At 34.1% G+C, this 21,143-nt stretch overlaps 2 protein-coding genes across 2 annotated transcripts; both read right to left on the bottom strand.

Annotated features, from left to right (window-relative positions):
• Nucleotides 1-2,420: 2,420 nt before the first annotated feature.
• LOC147401167 (putative prolyl 4-hydroxylase 6) lies at nucleotides 2,421-7,718 on the bottom strand. The gene is made up of 8 exons (XM_086442347.1): nucleotides 7,455-7,718; nucleotides 7,295-7,381; nucleotides 7,158-7,215; nucleotides 6,884-6,988; nucleotides 4,934-4,991; nucleotides 4,679-4,854; nucleotides 4,535-4,595; nucleotides 2,421-2,872 (listed from the first exon to the last, which is right to left on the bottom strand). The coding sequence occupies exons 1-8, from the start codon at nucleotides 7,547-7,549 to the stop codon at nucleotides 2,571-2,573; spliced, it is 942 nt and encodes a 313-aa protein (XP_086298473.1). The 5' UTR covers nucleotides 7,550-7,718; the 3' UTR covers nucleotides 2,421-2,570.
• A 5,487-nt stretch (nucleotides 7,719-13,205) lies between these two features.
• On the bottom strand, nucleotides 13,206-18,573 carry LOC147401168 (putative prolyl 4-hydroxylase 6). Its single transcript, XM_086442348.1, has 8 exons — nucleotides 18,254-18,573; nucleotides 18,084-18,170; nucleotides 17,947-18,004; nucleotides 17,668-17,772; nucleotides 15,743-15,800; nucleotides 15,488-15,663; nucleotides 15,344-15,404; nucleotides 13,206-13,689 (listed from the first exon to the last, which is right to left on the bottom strand). Exons 1-8 carry the CDS (start codon nucleotides 18,346-18,348, stop codon nucleotides 13,388-13,390), a joined length of 942 nt encoding a protein of 313 aa, XP_086298474.1. The 5' UTR covers nucleotides 18,349-18,573; the 3' UTR covers nucleotides 13,206-13,387.
• Between the last annotated feature and the right edge of the window lie 2,570 nt (nucleotides 18,574-21,143).

Below are 21,143 nucleotides of genomic sequence, written 5' to 3' on the forward strand. Positions count from 1 at the left end.
GTAGTTGATTAAGTTTGTCACGTGGGATAGTTAAATTATCACCATTCTTTAAATAATGATAAAAAGGGTATCATTGTCATTGACCAATGACATTTGTATATATCATAAAATACTACTTAGAAAAATGCAATGCCATAATAATTAAGACGCCCATAGTTTTTAACCAAATCACAAGATTAAATTTACCAATGATAAATGTTGCTAGATAAATTTTTTGTTTTTTAACCAAATCACAAGATTGAATTTTGCTAGATAAAATTTTTGTTTTTTTACCCAAATCACAAGATTGAATTTACCAATTTAACAATTAGTAATTGATATTTGAAAAATTAAAAGATACAGACACTTTTTTTCAAGAGAAAGCACCTTGATTGATTTTGCAATAAAATTTTGCATTACTAAATTAAGTTAATTTAAGAAGAAGTGCCTAAATATATTTATAAAATATATATATATATATATATATCCTAAAATAATAATATTAACAGCAAATTTGAGTAAAAGACTCTTCAATACTTAATATTCAATATTTTCAAGAGTCGTGATAATCTAACGCCCCCATAACAGAATCATAGATCATTTGCCTTGGGATACACAAGAAAAAGATTCATGGCTTTCCTTATCCCAAAGCAAATGATCTACGTTTCGATGATGGGGGTTGTAGGAGGGCATATGTCAGATGGGAGAGTCAGAAAATCATTATTCTATTTCGAAATAACAAAATGAATCCTTCCAAGAAAAAATAAAATAAATACTTCTCACACAACCCAACAATCTTCAGTTGGACTCAGTCATTTAAAGTCTTCAGTATATTCAATATTTCTAACTAGCAAAATGAACCCTTTGAAAAAAAAATAAATAAATAAATTCAATCCAATAACTTGATCATCCAAATGATCCATCGCATTCTTTTCACACAACCCAACAATATTGATTTGAGATCAATCTAATGCCTATGTGGTGGGTAGGGTCCCATTGAAGATGATGGAACTCAAGCAACTATTTTCAATATTTTCCAGAAAACATTAGAAATTACTTTCACTATTTTCTAGAAAAATAAAAAAGTATAATAATTAATTTAAAACATTTGAAGCTACTTTCAAGTTTTTCCAAAAAATAAAAAATATAATAATGAATTTAAAACTATTTTTAAAACATTTAATATATAATTTAAATCACCTAAGCGAAATGACTAATCTAATACCTGATTTAAAAACCGTCTTGAGTATCAAATCAATCCAAACATTAAACCTGTGTTTGGATTGAGAGAAGTTTCTCTTGGTTTGATTGTTTTGTGGAGAGAGAAGAAAAGTTGGAGAGAAAAAAAAGGTGAGTTTTCTTTATCTCCAAAAGTGGAGAGAAGATGAGAGAAATGGAGAGAAACTCTTTTAAAATAGTCTTTTTTTCTCCACTTCTCTCAATCCGGACATAGCATTAGACTGTGTTCGGATTGAAAGAAGTGGTGAGAAGAGAAACTCATTAAATGGTGGGTTAGACCTCTTAGAAACTTACGGAAAAAACTTTGAGGTGGGCAACCTACTTCAAAATTTTGAAGAAACCCTCTCCATTGAATTACACGTGACATTTCCAAGGATGTGTTTCAAATTTTGGTGGAAATGTAGGGTGTGAAATAAATTCAAAACACCACGTGTCTTATAATAAGGAGGGTTGCTTCAAAGTTGGACTCGAAACCTACAACCCTAACCCTTGGGATTCCAATGTTACTTGACGAGAACTTCAACTTAAATTTAAGAACACTTTATTTTAGGAAGACAGAGTAGTTCTAACACTTTATCTTAACTGTAACTCCAAACTACATCCTACCATGACTTTTTTGGGAGTAAATCTCTCTCTTTCTAATGTTTCATATGTGTGGTAGTTAGACCATCGAACTAGTTAAGCAATCCTTATGTTGAGTGGTTGTTTGCATTTGAAATAATGTAGCTGAGATTTTCTCCATATACCTTTAAAGTACAAATTAAACTTTGGTGTAAATCAATAAAAAACTTTGATGATTTTACACAAAGTTTAACGAGAAAATCTCAGTTATATAAGTTCAGATGCAAATAATCACTCAACAAAATAATTTTTAAATTAGTTAGATGGCCAAACAGCTACTGAGATGCAAATAATCTCAGCTATGTATATAAGCTATATAGCAAGATATAATTTGGAATTACTGTCAAGATAGAGTGCTAGAACTGCTATTTCTTCCTAAAACAAATTATTATTAAATTGAAGTGAATATTAAGCGACTTTGGAATCCCAAGAATCGTGAATGTTGGTCCCCAAAAGGAGTTTCCAAGCATCAATTCCAGTTAACCTAGCATTAAATGTGCTGATCAATTTGATACTCAACACAATTTTAAAACTTAGAAATTACACTAGGCATTCCACTTGGTCGAGTTGAATAAATATATTAAATTTGCTAAATATTTTAAATTAATTATTATTTTTTTGTTTTCTGTAACACATCCCACAACACCACAATTTCTATGTTTTATTGTTACGTACAACTAAGAATACATGGCTACATAGAAGTTTTGAGAACCTGAATGGGATCATTACGGTCAACATGCATTGCAACTCTTCCGACAATATCCATAAGAGTCATTAGAACCCACCATGTAAAAGGAATTCTTTTGACACTCACCTGATGTAGCCCACTCGGGGCAGTTTGTATCCTCATCGACACACTCCTCACTTGCTATGTGCTTTGCTGATATATCAAAACTTCTCACGTGAATCCATTTGGTAGCAGACCACTTCTCACCCTCAATGACGGGGCAGCTCCCATGCAAGCTTTTTGGATCAACTGAAGCATCGGGGTGAAGACTGAAGAACAATAAGGCGTCACCCTTCAGTGGTTTTACTGCAAGTTGTACCGGAAAAGAAAATCGTCAACAAATTGCAATCATATGCTGTTGATACTTAATGTTTTCCTGGTCCTATATAACTAATCAAAACAAAGCGCGTAGTTTTAAAAACTTGAAATAAAACCCATGGCCAACATTTGATAATGTACCAAATGATTGTTCTTGACCCAGACGCGTGTTATAAGCCCATTAGCAATTAAAATCATTACAACAACTATTGAATTTGATATTTAATATCTATCCAATAAAAATCGATTGTATAGAAATACCCTGAAGTGACCACTTTCATTATCTCGAATCTATTATATATAAGGATTAAGAGATTGAGGAAGATGTAACCTATAAAATCAAAATCTGGATAGCTAAAGTGGAGGTGCACTTTTACAGTGCTATATGACAGATGCATAACAATCAAATTAAAAAGAATTTCTTTCCAAAAATGACAGAAAGACCAGTTATGCTTTATTGAGCTGAATGTTGGGCAGTCAACAAACGTTATATAAATAAATTGAGCATAGTAGAGATAAGAATGTTGAGATGGATGAGTGAAAAGATAAGAAACATAAAACTAGAAATGAACGCATTCTAGAAAATGTACAAGTAGCTCCTAGAGGATAAACTAAGAGAAAGTAGATTAAGATGATTTGGACATGTTCAACAAAGGCCGATTACAGCCCTAATTAGAATAAATATTCAAGTTAAAGATATTAAAAGAGTGAGACGAAGACCCAAAAGAACATGGATGGAAATATTGAAAGCAGTTATGAACTCACTTTCAATAAAAGAAAAAGACATGAAATTGAATAGTGGAAAAGAGGAACAGGATTTGTTTAACAGACCCAAGGGTGGAGCTAGTAAGGAACCTGTGAGAGCAATTGCCCCCCACAGAACTTTCAAATAACCTCGTATTTTCAACCAACTCCCTCCCTCATTTGCCCCCATTCCCTCACCTACTTCCCTATTTACCCCCACCCCCTCACCTCCCTCCAATTTTTGCCCCTCACTTCAGTTTTTGAAGATGACATTGCCTCTTGACTGGACCTTCTCTCATAGACTAATTGGAAAAGACCTAATTATCAGTTTCTTCAACTTCCAACCAAAAACCTCTGAATTTCTCCCCAAAATCAGTCATCTTCAAACTCTTCAACTGCACCATTAACTATAGTTTGCCCCCATTACAATAAAATCTTGGCTCCGGCCCTGAACAGACCCCAAATCTTTGGGATACGGCTTTGTTTTAGTTGTTGTTGCTGGTGGTGGTGGTATTATTTGCTTAGGATTCTTAAATATTTGATTATATTTAGGAAGAAGGTTACAAACAATGATTTGGGGATATAGTTGGAGGGAGAAATATTGGAGAGAAGTCCATAGCACGAAAAAAAGAAGGCTGAAACTATCATAGACTGGAGGTCCAAATAGCACCTTTTTGTTATCCATGCTCTGGCCTAAATAGGGTGGCTCCATCAATTATTATGAATCACTTCCCTCTGTATCCAAAACTTAACTTGGTCTTTCACTTCTAATAGAGTTTGATGCATTACCAGCAAATTGAGAAATGTATTTTTCAAAATAAGTTCGAAAAAAATTAAATGATATGGTACAAAGCTTTAAACATATAAATGAAGGTTCATTTCAACTTCAAGATAGCATAGTAATACCTGCATAGCCATTTTTGGCACAGTCAGACCATGTGTCATCCTTAGGTTGAGCAAATTTCCCCTGTTGAGTGTAGATGATGAAATACTGTTATTGGCACAACGGAGCTTCGAAAGAATCATACTGCCAATAGAAATTCTTTTTACCTCTAAATTAGGGAAGACGGTTTCCCCACCCTTTACAACATTGGACAAGTAAATGAGTACTGTTGCAATACGGTTGCCCCCACGTTCTTGATTAATCTTGTCGAGGAAATAGTCGGTATGCGGATCATACTTTTCCCCATGTCCATAGTGCAATATTTGCAAGTCTTCACCATTTTCTGATTACCAAATAGTTGAATATTACATATATCACTAGAGATTTCATAAACAAAAACGCATGAATATGTATAAAATTACCTTCTGGAAGGAAGGTCCAAGCAGCAATCCTTGCCTCAACACTGGAAACAATTTCATCCTTCAAGAGGTCCAGTGGGAAAAAGATATAAACTTTCCAAGCTTATAAAAAGTTGTAATACACCAACTATACCAAGAAGTATAACTACAAAAGATGGCCTGAAAATACCAATAAAAGGGCAACAACCAAGCCAAAATTTCCATTAAGATAGCTAAGGTTTTGGCAGACAATGAAAACGGCACCAAATGTTGAAATCACCACCAAAGTTGCAAAAAAAATATTCAATTTTAGAGTAGATTCATTATCCATGGAAGGAACTAGTCTGAAAATAGCCCAAGGAAAGCATTTCCTGGAGTAGATGGAAATTTGTGTGCAATCATAGTAGAGCGACAAAAATCCCCATTGTGACCCAATAAAGATAAAATAAAAATGTTCCTGTTAGAGCAGAACCACAAATTGAAGTATAAAATCAACAAGAACGCAGAAAACAATCACACAAGATAGACGTGGTTTGGTCAGAATTGACCTACATACACGGGCGAAAGCGGCAATTTCACTATATTAACCAATCGAAGAATAAAGTTACAATCTTCCTCTGCCTCCTGTATCTCTATGGAAACACGAAAACAAGAAAAAGTATATATATATACAATCTTCCTGTATCTCTATGGAAACACAAAAACAAGAAAAAGTATATATACATATATATATATATATATATATATATGACTCCTAGGTATAAAAGTGGCCCTGGGGTGCTGCCCCCATACCCCCATCATGGGGAGCTGCCATCTGCACCCCTGAGAGCATACCAGGGCAGCTCAACCCCTGTGAAATGTTTATGGGAATAGAAGTCACCAATCAAGAATAGAAGACACAGTTCCCTCGAAGGAAATGTTGATGGGAACATTTCTTAGATTACATGGAAATCGGTGTGCAATTATAGAGGAGGGGGTGCCTCCATTAACTATCTACTCCATGTATATCGATATAATAAAAAAAATGTTTTTTACCATAAAAGTGTGTTTGTTGAAACAATAAATTATAAGCAATAGCATAATGTAAACAACTCGTAGAAATTAGAAGAACTTATTAGTGACTGACGCACAGAGAAGCTATTGTCCTTAAAACCAATTTCGCCCCCTTAAGAATGAATCCCTAGTGCAGCCGGTTTCAGGCGTCTGATTTTCAAAATTCAACAATTGCACCCCCCCTGCGCGTGCATCGTATGCGCACACGCGCACTAAGGTTTTCTGACTGGTTGGCCCCAGACACAATGGGTTGCAATCTCACGGTGCCTTGGGCCCTCATGTGCGCGCGAGGCCTACTCTTTATCTCTCTCACACTCAAGCAATAAAGAGAGAGGGATTATTTATAAGTTGAGAATTTTTCTTGTATTTACCCGAAGTGGGACTAAAGAATGAAAAGTTGTTTTTACAACTCTCATAACCAAAAAAATAAAGAGAATCTTTGACTTTCAACTAATACAAAAAAGGAAAGAAGAAAAAACTCTTTTATGTTTCACCAAAAAAAGGAAAAATCTACTTTTTACAAATAACACTCAAGAGGTCTTGAGTTCAAATCTTATGCTCAACATTATAAGAAATAAAAACTATGAATTTTACAATAAAGAGTCTACTCAAGGGCATTTAAAGAATATTAAATTAAAATAAAATAAACCTTGTTCTCCATCCAATGTCAATTACACAATTAAGTTTTGCAAACATTTACCCCCCTGGAGGTTTGAAGATATGTCCTATCATTATCGATAATTGGACTAATGGGTCAAATATAATTGGTTACAAATATTTTCATATGGTAGAGATTGATTCTAATATATATGTATGTTTGAAAGAATAAAATCACCAAAAGAAACAAAAACCGAAAACAATCATAAATTACAATAAAAACCACAATTCAGGAACGAAAGAGAGAGATTAGGGGAAACTCACTTGCTTCTTAATAAGAAACATGCCCGAGCTCGTCCGAATTTCACTCATTATTGCAGCACCCGAATCATTATCAGCTACCATTGATTTTTCCACCTTATCTCTCGCCTATTCCCCCACAAAATTAATAAATAAATAAACACCAAAGCAAGAATTGCCGAATACAGATTGTTTAAGAATTAAAATCATAATTTAGCCCCCAAAGTTCTGAAAAAATGATATAAAGAAATAATCAAACAAATCTATAAAGCGAATTCCTCTGTTCTATATCTCTCACCAGATTAATGAGGTGATCACATTCCTCTTCTGTGAGAAATCCCTTATAAAAGAAAGCTCTGTACGACACCACGAACACCATTAGATCAGAAACCGAAACTCAGTATAAATCCATAAAGACCTTAGAGAGAGAGATACCTGGGGCTCCAAGAAAGTTGGGTGACTCTGGTGGGATCGAAACCAGTAGAAGGACTTGTTTGTTTCAATCTAAGGTGCGATCCCTCCCTGAAATTTACAAAACAACCAAATGTAATTCAAATTCTTCAATGGAGAGAGAGAGAGAGAGAGAGAGAATTACGTCTTCTCTGGAAGAAGAGATGAATGAGATAAATAGGGGAAAGAGAGAACGAAGAACAATAAGAGAAACAGAGGAACAAAAACTGGAAAATCCATTAAAACTCCTTCAGTTCTTCTTCTTTGGCTCTCTTCAGAGTTCAGACTTCAGACTTCGGACTTCAGTCAACACGGCGGGTCCTAGTCATTTAAAAACTTTCGAAGGCGAAGTTTTAACTGTTTTGTCGGTCTATTGAAGAGAAGTGTTCCCTATGTTTAGACCGCTCTATGGTTGAATAGTAAAGCACAAGAACTTGCTTTTAACGGTTTTGATGATAAAGAATTGTACTCCTAGGGAGGACAAAATAGTTCTCCCGTCCGTGTTGGTGTGGTAGCGCAGCCGCAATTATGGTGCATAGCTTGACGAAGGGTTGCTCTCTTTGCTGCCAGGTAACCTATCGTAACTGAATTATAAAAGGACCCCACAATGTTGTCTTATATATTTTAAAAGTTTTGGAATAAACTGAATTTTGGTAAGGATCATCTTTATAATAAAGACATCATCTTCATAAAAAATTAGTCTATTATAAAATTTCTACCCCTATCAAAATAAATTTAAGAATCATAAAATGTCGAGTTTTTTTTTTTTTTTTTTTTTTTTAAATCAAATTTAACTGGATTAGGAATTTTGGAATCGACAAATTTTTTATTAGGATGATCTCCTCATCATAGAGATCATCCTCACCAAAAATCATATCATTCCGAAACTTAAAACCCATATAAGACAAAACTAACTCATATAAGATAAAACAATTCCACCGTAACTGAGTTGTCCTTATTAATTTGTGGGGTGTTTTTATAATTACCTTTTGTTGCCACCATCTATGTTCAATGTACTCACTTAATTGACTTCTAAAAATAAGAATTAAATAACGAATTTGCCCTTAGATATTTATTCTCTCCAACCAAGGGTGGAGCTAGTAAGAAGTTAGCGGGGGCAATTGCCCCCCACAAAACTTTAAGACACCCTTTATATTTTCAACTAATTACATATCCCATTTGTCCCCACTCCTTCACCTCTCTCCCCTATTTGCCCTCACACCCGCACCTCCCTTTAATCCCCCCTTCCCTTCCCTTAAATTTTGTGTTGATGACATAGCCACTTGACCGAGCCTTCTCATATATTAATTGTAAACGACCTAAGTATCTTTTTCTTTAACTTATAATCAAAAACCTTTGAATTTTCCCCTAAAACCATTTATTTTCAAATTCTTTAATTATACAGCTAACCATAGTTTGCCCCTATTACAAGAAAATCCCAGCTCCACCACTCTCTTTAGCCCCATAACCCACCAAAGTTAACACTCTTATTCTCACTCTCAACTCAACCAATTAAATGAGAAATTCTAAGGTTTCAATCGATTGAGAACAGCAAGTTAGGGTTGTTAATGGGTCGGGCCCAAATTGGATTGAAGTCAATTTGGTATTGATCTGATAAGGATTGGATTGGATTTGGGCCTGACCCAATGAGTATCATCTCATCCTTATCGGATTAGGGTTTTAGTAGATCTCAATGGTAGGATCATGATACGATCCATCAACAATCAGATCAGTTGTGAATCAGACCAAACCTAATTCTATATACAAAATATAAATAACCTTTATATATCTCAAAAAATATATAATATAATTTTATATATTTCCTAACATATTATTGAATAGGGACATGGTTAATCCAAATCCGATCCAATAAGATATCAGATCAGATCCTTATTAGAATCCAAAACGTTGATACAAAACTAAACTTAACGAATTAAAACTAATCAGATTTTGTGTATGATCCAATCCATCGAGAACACTACTAAAAGTATTTTATTTAAGGAAAAATATCCTTTCCATTATTAAATTTTCTTGACTATTTATCTATTCATCTCCTTTTGAATGTTATGGGAAATTGAATCAATAAGTAAAAAAATGATTTTTCTCACCCCCTAAAACTTGAATTTCAAGATGATCTCCCTCTAATTCTTGCAAATAGCTTCAATTTGATATGTATTCCTAGATCAAGACTCTCTAACGAATAAGTTAGCAAGAATAAACAAGGGGTGAGTTTTAGAATGAATCCAAACTCCTATACCTTTGTGATGTACCTCATATTTATAGATAAGGAGAATAAATGTTTAGTAACTTTCTTCTGAAAATATTGCGACTAACCTTTATTCAGAGTGAATTAGGGTTTTTCTCTTTGTCATCTTGATTCCGTGTAGAATCAAAATTCTTCCTTATCTGATAAACTTATAATATAAGAATATCATTGTAATTAGAATATTGATCAAACTAGGGATTCTTCTATCAAACTTCACATTAAGCCCTTGCCATTTTTTTTATAGTTCTTTCAGTATAAAGATCACTTGGCAATATTTAGCCGAATGGTTTATTGCTGCCATGTGTCACTTTAGTTGACCCTTACTTAGGACTTAGGGGAGTTGACATGTGGAGGTCTCAATTGAAATCACTCATCCTCTGAATGAATTATACTGACCTTAATGTATTATACATGTATGCTTGGCCCACTTTCCTCATGCATTAGTGGCCCCATGGTCCCATCCAATTGCTCCACGTCATCGATCATAGTTATACACCTACAAAATCAATTGAGATTAGTTTTATAAAATTTCTTTCTAAAGTATCTTAACTTTTTTTTAAACTTATTTTGTTCTTGTATTTAGTCACTAAGGATGATATAAAGACCACTATTAAAATCTTTAGAGAGATGATTTTGTATGAAAAAATTCAATTTTTTATTATAGATTCAATGGTAGGTTCAGACTGAACATGTTTTAACTGTTTTGATAGCTACCCATCAAAAAATACAAAAAAACGATTCAATAGGTACCAATTGAATAGAAAAAATGTCTATATACACATAAAAATTCATGTAAAATATTTTGTCCAATATGCCAATACTGAATCGCTATGTATAGAATTGGTAGGTACCTACCAAATCTTACACGATGATTCAGTACTAGCATATCAAATAGAAAATTTTGCACTCGTAAATTTTCTTATATGAATTGCTTCGTCTTCATTGAATCTTGAGGTGTCAGGGTGAAAAAAAAACAAGTAAATTAAAAGCTCGTTGAACCCTTCATAAATGTAAAAAAGAACCCTAAGGAGTTGGCTCAATGGCAATTTTGGTCCAAGAAGTAATTAATACCCATACGTCGTGAGTTCAATACCCAATATAAGCATTAATTCCTCAAGGGCCACCTGTGAGGGTACACCCTCACTTACCTAGTACGTGTGATGTGCAGGCGTTGCAAGTGCCTTGGGACTAGTCTTTGGACAAGACCATCGTCTATGGACTGGGCAAAACCCAAATATGGGCTTGCTCAATTGCCTACAGGATATCCAATTGTTTTTTTAAAAAAACTCTCTATATGTGTATAAATTTAATGTTTTATGGCCATCAAGAAAATAAAAAATAAAAAAGAATTTAACGCATTGTGTAGCCAAAAATGAATACAAACCCAACAGTGCCTCTTAGATTCGGTATTGGTATTTAAAAAATTAAAGGATTGAATTTACCAATTTAACAATTAGTAATTGATATTTGAAAAATTAAAAGATACAAACACTCTTTTTCAAGAGAAAGCACCTGACACATTGGTTGTCATGATTGATTGATTTTGCAATAAAATTTTGCATTACTAAATTAAGTTAATTTAAGAAGAAGTGCCTAAATATATTTATAAAAAAAAAATTGTCCTAAAATAATAATATTAACAGCAAATTTGAGTAAAAGACTCTTCAATACTTAATATTCAATATTTTCAAGAGTCGTGATAATCTAACGCCCCCATCACATAACCATAGATCATTTGCCTTGGGATACACAAGAAAAAAATTTATGATTCTCCTTATCCCAAAGCAAATGATCTACGTTTCGATGATGGGGGGCGTAGGAGGGCATTTGTCAGAGGGGAGAGTCAGAAAATCATTATTGTATTTCCAAATAACAAAATGAATCCTTCCAAGAAAAAATAAAATAAATACTTTCCACACAACCCAACAATCTTCAGTTGGACTCAGTGATTTAAAGTCTTCAGTATATTCAATATTTCTAACTAGCAAAATGAACCCTTTGAAAAAAAAATAAATAAATAAATTCAATCCAATAACTTGATCATCCAAATGATCCATCACATTCTTTTCACACAACCCAACAATATTGATTTGAGATCAATCTAATGCACATGTGGTGGGTAGGGTCCCATTGAAGATGATGGAACTCAAGCAACTATTTTCAATATTTTCCAGAAAACATTAGAAATTACTTTCACCATTTTCTAGAAAAATAAAAAAGTATAATAATTAATTTAAAACATTTGAAGCTACTTTCAAGTTTTTCCAAAAAATAAAAAAATATAATAATGAATTTAAAACTATTTTTAAAACATTTAATATATAATTTAAATGGCCTAAGCGAAATGACTAATCTAATACCTGGTTTAAAAACCGTCTTGAGTATCAAATCAATCCAAACATTAAACCTGTGTTTGGATTGAGAGAAATGGAGAGAAGTTTCTCTTGGTTTGATTGTTTAGTGGAGAGAGAAGAAAAGTTGGAGAGAAGAGAGAAAAAAAGGTGAGTTTTCTTTATCTCCAAAAGTGGAGAGAAGATGAGAGAAATGGAGAAAAACTCTTTTAAAATAGTTTCTCTTCTCTCCACTTCTCTCAATCCAGACATAGCGTTAGGCTGTGTTCGGATTGAGAGAAGTGGAGAGAAGAGAAACTCATTAAATGGTAGGTTAGACCTCTTAGAAACTTACGGAAAAAACTTTGAGGTGGACAGCTTGCTTCAAAATTTTGAAGAAACCCTCTCCATTGAATTACAAGTGACATTTCAAAGGATGTGTTTCAAATTTTGGTGGAAATGTAGGACGTGAAATAAATTCAAAACACCACATGTCTTATAATAAGGAGGGTTGCTTCAAAGTTGGACTCGAAACCTACAACCCTAACCCTTGGGATTCCAATGTTACTTGACGAGAACTTCAACTTAAATTTAAGAACACTTTATTTTAGGAAGACAGAGTAGTTCTAGCACTCTATCTTAACTGTAACTCCAAACTACATCCTACCATGACTTTTTTGGGAGTAAGTCTCTCGCTTTGTAATGTTTCCTATGTGTGGTAGTTAGACCATCGAACTAGTTAAGCAATCCTTATGTTGAGTGGTTGTTTGCATTTGAAATAATGTAACTGAGATTTTCTCCAATAAATTAAACTTTGGTGTAAATCAATAAAAAACTTTGATGATTTTACACAAAGTTTAACTCGTACGTTAAATATATGGAGAAAATCTCAGTTATATAAGTTCAGATGCAAATAATCACTCAACAAAATGATTTTTAAATTAGTAGATGGCCAAACAGCTACTGAGATGCAAATAATCTCAGCTATGTGTATAAGCTATATAGCAAGATATAATTTGGAATAACTGCCAAGATAGAGTGCTAGAACTGCTATTTCTTCCTAAAACAAATTATTATTAAATTGTAGCGCATATTAAGCAACTTTGGAATCCCAAGAATCATGAATGTTGGTCCCCAAAAGGAGTTTCCTAGCTTCAATTCCAACACTTTCATTACATACTCAACGAGTTTATAGCATAAATTACTATACGTTAGAACCAGTTAACCTAGCTTTAAATGTGCTGAACAATTTGATGCTCAACACAATTTTAAAACTTAGAAATTACACTAGGCATTCCACTTGGTCAAGTCGAATAAATATATTAAATTTGCTAAATATTTTAAATTTTTTTTGTTTTTTTTTGTTTTCTGTAACACATCCCACAACACCACAATTTCTATGTTATATTGTTACGTACAACTAAGAATACATGGCTACATAGAAGAGCTAAAGTTTTGAGAACCTGAATGGGATCATTACGGTCAACATGCATTGCAACTCTTCCGACAATATCCATAAGAGTCATTAGAACCCACCATGTAAAGGGAATTCTTTTGACACTCACCTGATGTAGCCCACACAGGGCAGTCTGTATCCTCATCGACACACTCCTCACTTGCTATGTGCTTTGCTGATATATCAAAACTTCTCACGTGAATCCATTTGGTAGCAGACCACTTCTCACCCTCAATGACGGGGCAGCTCCCATGCATGCTTTTTGGATCAACTGAAGCATCGAGGTGAAGACTGAAGAACAATAAGGCGTCACCCTTCAATGGTTTTACTGCAAGTTGTACCGGAAAAGAAAATCGTCAGCAAATTGCAATGATATGCTGTTGATACCTAATGTTTTCCTGGTCCTACATAACTAATCAAAACAAAGCGTGTAGTTTTAAAAACTTGAAATAAAACCCATGGCCAACATTTGATAATGTACCAAATGATTGTTCTTGACCCAGACGCGTGTTATAAGCCCATTAGCAATTAAAATCATTACAACAACTATTGAATTTTATATTTACCAATAAAAATGGATAGTATAGGAATACCCTGAAATGACCACTTTCACTATCTCGAATCTATTATATATAAGGATTAAGAGATTGAGGAAGATGTAACCTATAAAATCAAAATCTGGATAGCTAAAGTGGAGGTGCACTTTTGCAGTGCTATATGACAGATGCATAACAATCAAATTAAAAAGAATTTCTTTCCAAAAATGGCAGAAAGACCAGTAATGCTTTATTGAGCTCAATCTTGGGCAGTCAACAAACCTTATATTAATAAATTGAGCATAGTAGAGATAAGAATGTTGAGATGGATGAGTGAAAAGATAAGAAACATAAAACTAGATATGAACGCATTCAAGAAAATGTACAAGTAGCTCCTAGAGGATAAACTAAGAGAAAGTAGATTAAGATGATTTGGACATGTTCAACAAAGGCCGATTACAGCCCTAATTAGAATAAATATTCAAGTTTAAAATATTAAAAGAGTGAGACGAAGACCCAAAAGAACGTGGATGGAAATATTGAAAGCAGTTATGAACTCACTTTCAATAAAAGAAAAAGATGTGAATTTGAATAGTGGAAAAGAGGAACAGGATTTGTTTAACAGGCCCAAGGGTGGAGCTAGTAAGGAACCTGTGAGAGCAATTGCCCCCCACAGAACTTTCAAATAACCTCGTATTTTCAACCAACTCCCTCCCTCATTTGCCCCCATTCCCTCACCTACTTCCCTATTTACCCCCACCCCCTCACCTCCCTCCAATTTTTGCCCCTCACTTCAGTTTTTGAAGATGACATTGCCTCTTGACTGGACCTTCTCTCATTGACTAACTGGGAAAAGCCTAATTATCAGTTTCTTCAACTTCCAACCAAAAACCTCTGAATTTCTCCCCAAAATCAGTCATCTTCAAACTCTTCAACTGCACCATTAACTATAGTTTGCCCCCAGTACAATAAAATCTTGGCTCCGCCCCTGAACAGACCCCAAATCTTTGGGATACAGCTTTGTTTTAGTTGTTGTTGTTGGTGGTGGTGGTATTATTTGCTTAGGATTATTAAAAAATTGATTATATTTAGGAAGAAGGTTACAAACAATGATTTGGGGATATAGTTGGAGGGAGAAATATTGGAGAGAAGTCCATAGCACGAAAAAAAGAAGGCTGAAACTATCATAGACTGGAGGTCCAAATAGCACCTTTTTGTTATCCATGCTCTGGCCTAAATAGGGTGGCTCCATCAATTAGTATGAATCACTTCCCCCTCTATCCAAAACGTAACTTGCTCTTTCACTTCTAATAAAGTTTGATGCATTACCAGCAAATTGAGAAATGTATTTTTCAAAATAATTTCGAAAAAAATTAAATGATATAGTACAAAGCTTTAAACATATAAATGAAGGTTCATTTCAACTTCAAGATAGCATAGTAATACCTGCATAGCCATTTTTAGCACAGTCAGACCATGTGTCATCCTTAGGTTGAGCAAATTTCCCCTGTTGAGTGTAGATGATGAAATACTGTTATTGGCACAACGGAGCTTCAAAAGAATCATACTGCCAATAGAAATTCTTTTTACCTCTAAATTAGGGAAGACGGTTTCCCCACCCTTTACAACATTGGACAAGTACATGAGTACTGTTGCAATACGGTTGCCCCCACGTTCTTGATTAATCTTGTCGAGGAAATAGTCGGAATGCGGATCATACTTTTCCCCATATCCATAGTGCAATATTTGCAAGTCTTCACCATTTTCTGATTACCAAAAAGTTGAATATTACATATAGCACTAGAGATTTCATAAACAAAAACACATGAATATGTATAAAATTACCTTCTGGAAGGAAGGTCCAAGCAGCAATCCTTGCCTCAACACTGGAAACAATTTCATCCTTCAAGAGGTCCAGTGGGAAAAAGATATAAACTTTCCAAGCTTGTAACAAGTTGTAATACACCAACTATACCAAGAAGTATAACTACAAAAGATGGCCTGAAAATACCAATGAAAGGGCAACAACCAAGCCAAAATTTCAATTAAGATAGCTAAGGTTTTGGCAGACAGAATGAAAACGGCACCAAATGTTGAAATCACCACCAAAGTGGCAAAAACAATATTCAATTTTAGAGTTGATTCATTATCCATGGAAGGAACTAGTCTGAAAATAGCCCAAGGAAAGCATTTCCTGGAGTAGATGGAAATTTGTGTGCAATCATAGTAGAACGACAAAAATCCCCATTGTGACCCAATAAAAATAAAATAAAAATGTTCCTGTTAGAGCAGAACCACAAATTGAAGTATAAAATCAACAAGAACGCAGAAAACAATCACACAAGATAGATGTGGTTCGGTCAGGATTGACCTACATATACGTGCGAAAGCGGCAGTTTCACTATATTAACCAATCGAAGAATAAAGTTACAATCTTCCTCTGCCTCCTGTATCTCTATGGCAACATGAAAATAATAAAAAAGTATATATATATATATATATATATATATATATATATACGACTCCTTGGGGTAAAAGTGGCCCTGGGGTGTTGCCCCCATACCCCCATCATCGGGCACTGCCATCTGCACCCCTGAGAGCTTACCAGGGCAGCTCAACGCCTGTGAAATGTTTATGAGAATAGAAGTCACCAATCAAGAATAGTAGACATAACTCAACAGTTCCCTCTAAGGAAATGCTGATGGGAAGACTTCTTAGATTACATGGAAATTGGTGTGCAATTATAGAGGAGCGGGATGCCTCCATTAACTATTTGCTCCATGTATATTGATATAATAAAAAAAATGTTTTTTACCATTAAAGAGTGTTTGATATTCTGATTTTGGTTTGTTGAAACAATAAATTATAAGCAATAGTATAATGTAAACAACTCGTAGAAATTGGAAGAACTTATTAGTGACTGGCGCACAAAGAAGCTGTTGTCCTTAAAACGAATTTCGCCCCCTTAAGAATGAATCCCCGGTGCAATCGGTTTCAGACGTCTGATTTCCAAAATTCAACAGTTGCACCCCCCCTGCGCGTGCATTGTATGCGCACACACGTAGTAAGGTTTTCTAACTGATTGGCCCCAGACACAATGGGCTGCAGTCTCACGGTGCCTTGGGCCCTCATGTGCGCGCGAGGCCTACTCTTTATCTCTCTCACACTCAAGTAATAAAGAGAGGGATTATTTACAAGTTGAGAACTTTTCTTGTATTTACCCGATGTGGGACTAAAAAATGAAGAGTTATTTTTACAACTCTCATAACCAAAAAAGCAAAGAGAATCTTTGACTTTCAACTAATACAAAAAAGGAAAGAAGAAAAAACTCTTTTATGTTTCACCAAAAAAGGAAAAATCTACCTTTTAGAAATAACACTCAAGAGGTCTTGAGTTCAAATCTTATCCTCAACATTATAAGAAATAAAAACTATGAATTTTACAATAAAGAGTCTACTGAAGGGCATTTGAAGAATATTAAATTAAAATAAAATAAACCTTGTTCTCCATCCAATGTCAATTACACAATTAAGTTTTGCAAACATTTACCCCCCTAGAGGTTTGAACATATGTCCTATCATTATCGATAATTGGACTAATGGGTCAAATATAATTGGTTACAAATATTTTCATATGGTAGAGATTGATTCTAATATATATGTATGTTTGAAAGAATAAAATAACCAAAAGAAACAAAAACCGAAAACAATCATAAATTACAATAAAAACCATAATTCAGGAATGAAAGAGAGAGATTAGGGGAAACTCACTTGTTTCTTAATAAGAAACATGCCTGAGCTTGTCCGAATTTCACTCATTATTGTAGCACCCGAATCATTATCAGCTACCATTGATTTTTCCATCTTATCTCTCGCCTATTCCCCCACAAAATTAATAAATAAATATAAATAAACACAAAATCAAGAATTGCCGAATACAGATTGTTTAAGAATTAAAATCATAATTTAGCCCCCAAAGTTCTGAAAAATGATATAAAGAAATAATCAAACAAATCTATAAAGCGAATTCCTCCGTTCTATCTCTCTCACCAGATTAATGAGGTGGTCACATTCCTCTTCTGTGAGAAATCCCTTATAAAAGAAAGCTCTGTACAACACCACGAACACCATTAAATCAGAAACCGAAATTCAGTATAAATCCATAAAGACCTTAGAGAGAGAGAGACCTGGGGCTCCAGGAAAGTTGGGTGACTCTGGTGGGATCGAAACCAGTAGAAGGACTTGTTTGTTTCAATCTAAGGTGCGATCCCTCCCTGAAATTAACAAAACAACCAAATGTAATTCAAATTCTTCAATGGAGAGAGAGAGAGAGAGAGAGAGAGAGAGAGAGAGTTACGCCTTCTCTGGAAGAACAGATGAATGAGATAAATTGGGGAAAGAGAGAACGAAGAACAATAAGAGAAACAGAGGAACAAAAACTTGAAAATCCATTAAAACTCCTTCAGTTCTTCTTCTTTGGCTTTCTTCAAAGTTCAGAGTTCAGACTTCGGAGTTCAGTCCACACGGCGGGCCTTGTGGAGAATTTTTCCCTATGTTTAGACCGTTCGATTGTTGAAAAGAAAAAACACAAGAACTTGCTTTTAACGGTTAGGATGATAAAGACTTGTACTCTTAGGGAGGAGAAAATAGTTCTCCCGTCCGTGTTGGTGTGGTCGCGCAGCCGCAATTATGGGGCATGGATAGACGTCGCTCTCTTTACTGTCAGTAATTATAAAAGGACCCCACGAATTAATAAGTGCAACCCACACTGTAACACAATTATTTTGCCTTGTATGAGTTGAAAGTTTCGGAATGATTTGATTTGTTGATGAGGATTATTTTTATGATAAAAGAATAATTTTCACCAAAATTTTTTTTTAATTTATTCTAAAATTTTTACCCCCATCAAAATAAATTTAAGAATTGTAAAATATCTATAATTTTTTTTTTATAAATTAATTTTGATGGGGTTAGAAGTTTTAAAATCGACAAATTTTTTATGAAGATGATCTCCTTATCATATAGATCATCCTCACCAAAAATCAGATCATTCTAAAACCTATATCTCATATAAGACAACTAACCCATTTAATATAAACTAATTCCACCGTGAATGGATTGTCCTTATTAATTCGTGGGGTGTTTTATAATTATCTTTTATTGCCACCATCTCTTTTCAATGTATCCACTTAATCTATTTATAAAAATAACAATTAAATCAAGAATTTGTCTTTAGATATTTATTCTCTCCTGCCAGGGGCAAAGCTAGAAAGGAGCTGGTGGGGGCAATTGCTCCCCCCACAAAATTTTAGGACACCCCTTATAATTTCAACTAATTACATGCCTCATTTGTCCCCACTCCCTCACCTCTCTCCCCATTTGCCCTCACACCCTCCCCTCCCTCACCTCCCCCCATTATATGCCCCATTTGGAAATGACCTAAATATCATTTTCTTCAATTTTTAATCAATAACCTCTGAATTTCTCCTTAAAACCATTCATCTTCAAATTCTTCACCTATACAACTAATCATAGTTTGCCCCACTACAAGAAAATCTTGACTCTACCCCTATCTCTAGCCCCATAACCCACCAAAGTCAACACTCTTACTCTTACTATCAATTCAACCATTTAAATAAGAAACTCTAAGGTTTCAATCGATTGAGAACTACAAGTTAGAGTTGTCAATAGGTAGGGCCCAAATTGGTATTGATCCGATAATGATTGGATTGGATTTGGGACTGACCCAATGAGTATCATCGGATTGGGTGTTAGCAGATTTCAATGGTAGGATCCTGATACAATCCATCAACAATCGGATCAGTTTTGAATCAAGCCAAACCTAATTCTATATACAAAATATAAATAACCTGTATATATCTCAAAAACTATATAGTATAATTCTATATATTTTTTAACGTATTATCAAACCAGGTTTTTATCGAGTAGAGACATGGTTGATCCAAATCTGATCCAATAAGATATCAAATCAGATCAGATCCTTATTGGAATCCCAAACATTGATGTGTAACTGAACTTAACGAATTAAAACTAATCAGATTTTGTGTATGATCCAATCCCTTAAGAACCCTACTAAAAGTATTTTATTTAAGGAAAAATATCCTTTCCATTATTAAATTTTCTTAACTGTTTATCTATTCATCTCCTTTTGAATGTTATGGGAAATTGAATCAATAAGTTAAAAAATGATTTTTCTCACCCCCCAAAACTTGAATTTCAAGATGATCTCCCACTAATTCTTGCAAATAGTCTTCAATTTGATATGTTTTCCTAGATCAAGACCCTCTAACGAATAAGTTAGCAAGAATAAGCAAGGGGTGAGTTTTAGAATGAATCCAAACTCTTATACCTTTGTGATGTACCTCATATTTATAAACAAGGAGAATAAATGTTTAGTAACTTTCTTCTGAAAATATTGCGACTAATCTTTATTCAGAGTGAATTAGGATTTTTCTCTTTGTCATCTTGATTCCGTGTAGAATCAAAATTCTTCCTTATCTGATAAACTTATAATCTGATATAAGAATATCATGGTAATTAGAATAGTGATCAAGCTAGGGATTCTTCTATCAAACTTCACATTAAGCCCTTGTCATTTTTATATATTTTTTTAATTATAAAGATCACTTGGCAATATTTAGCCGAATGGTTTATTCCTGTCATGTGTCACTTTAGTTGAGTCTTACTCTAGACTTAGGGGAGTTGACATGTGGAGGTCTCGATTGGAATCACTCATCCTCCAAATAAATTATATTGACCTTAATGTAGTGTACATGTATGCTTGGCCCACTTTCCTCATGCATTAGTGGCCCCATGGTCCCATCCAATTACTCCACGTCATCAAACATAGTTATACACCTACAAAATCAATTGAGATTAGTTTTATAAAGTTTCTTTCTAAATTATCTTAACTTATTTTGTTCTTATATTTAGTCACTAAGGAAGATAGAAAGACCATTATTAAGATCTTTAGAGAGATGATTTTGTATCAAAAAATTCAATTTTTATTTTTATTTTTATTTTTATAGATTCAATGGTAGGTTCACATGTTTTTTTTTTTCCTTATCTGTTGAAAAAACTTTCTAGATGTGCATAAATTTATTGTTTTATAGCCTTCAAGAAAAGAAAGAAAGAAAAAAGAATTTACTGCATCATGTAGCCAAAAATGAATACAAGCCCAACCAGTGCCTCTTAGATTCAGTATTGGACTTCGTCGACTTAGGCTC

The sequence above is a fragment of the Akebia trifoliata genome, chromosome 5, assembly GCF_017979445.1.
Source record: "Akebia trifoliata isolate Shusen 1 chromosome 5, ASM1797944v1, whole genome shotgun sequence".
Classification (NCBI taxonomy): domain Eukaryota; kingdom Viridiplantae; phylum Streptophyta; class Magnoliopsida; order Ranunculales; family Lardizabalaceae; genus Akebia; species Akebia trifoliata.

Excerpts from the sequence above, each read along its gene's own strand:
- LOC147401167 (XM_086442347.1), bottom strand. The coding sequence starts at position 7,549 with ATGGATTTTCCAGTTTTTGTTCCTCTGTTTCTCTTATTGTTCTTCGTT. Across the intron at positions 4,992-6,883 it reads TGTTTCTTATTAAGAAGCAA|GATGAAATTGTTTCCAGTGT; the intron begins GTGAGTTTCCCC and ends GACCTCTTGAAG. Across the intron at positions 2,873-4,534 it reads TGCCAAAAATGGCTATGCAG|TAAAACCACTGAAGGGTGAC; the intron begins GTATTACTATGC and ends TACAACTTGCAG.
- LOC147401168 (XM_086442348.1), bottom strand. The coding sequence starts at position 18,348 with ATGGATTTTCAAGTTTTTGTTCCTCTGTTTCTCTTATTGTTCTTCGTT. Across the intron at positions 18,171-18,253 it reads TCTGTTCTTCCAGAGAAGGC|GGAGGGATCGCACCTTAGAT; the intron begins GTAACTCTCTCT and ends TGTTAATTTCAG. Across the intron at positions 15,801-17,667 it reads TGTTTCTTATTAAGAAACAA|GATGAAATTGTTTCCAGTGT; the intron begins GTGAGTTTCCCC and ends GACCTCTTGAAG.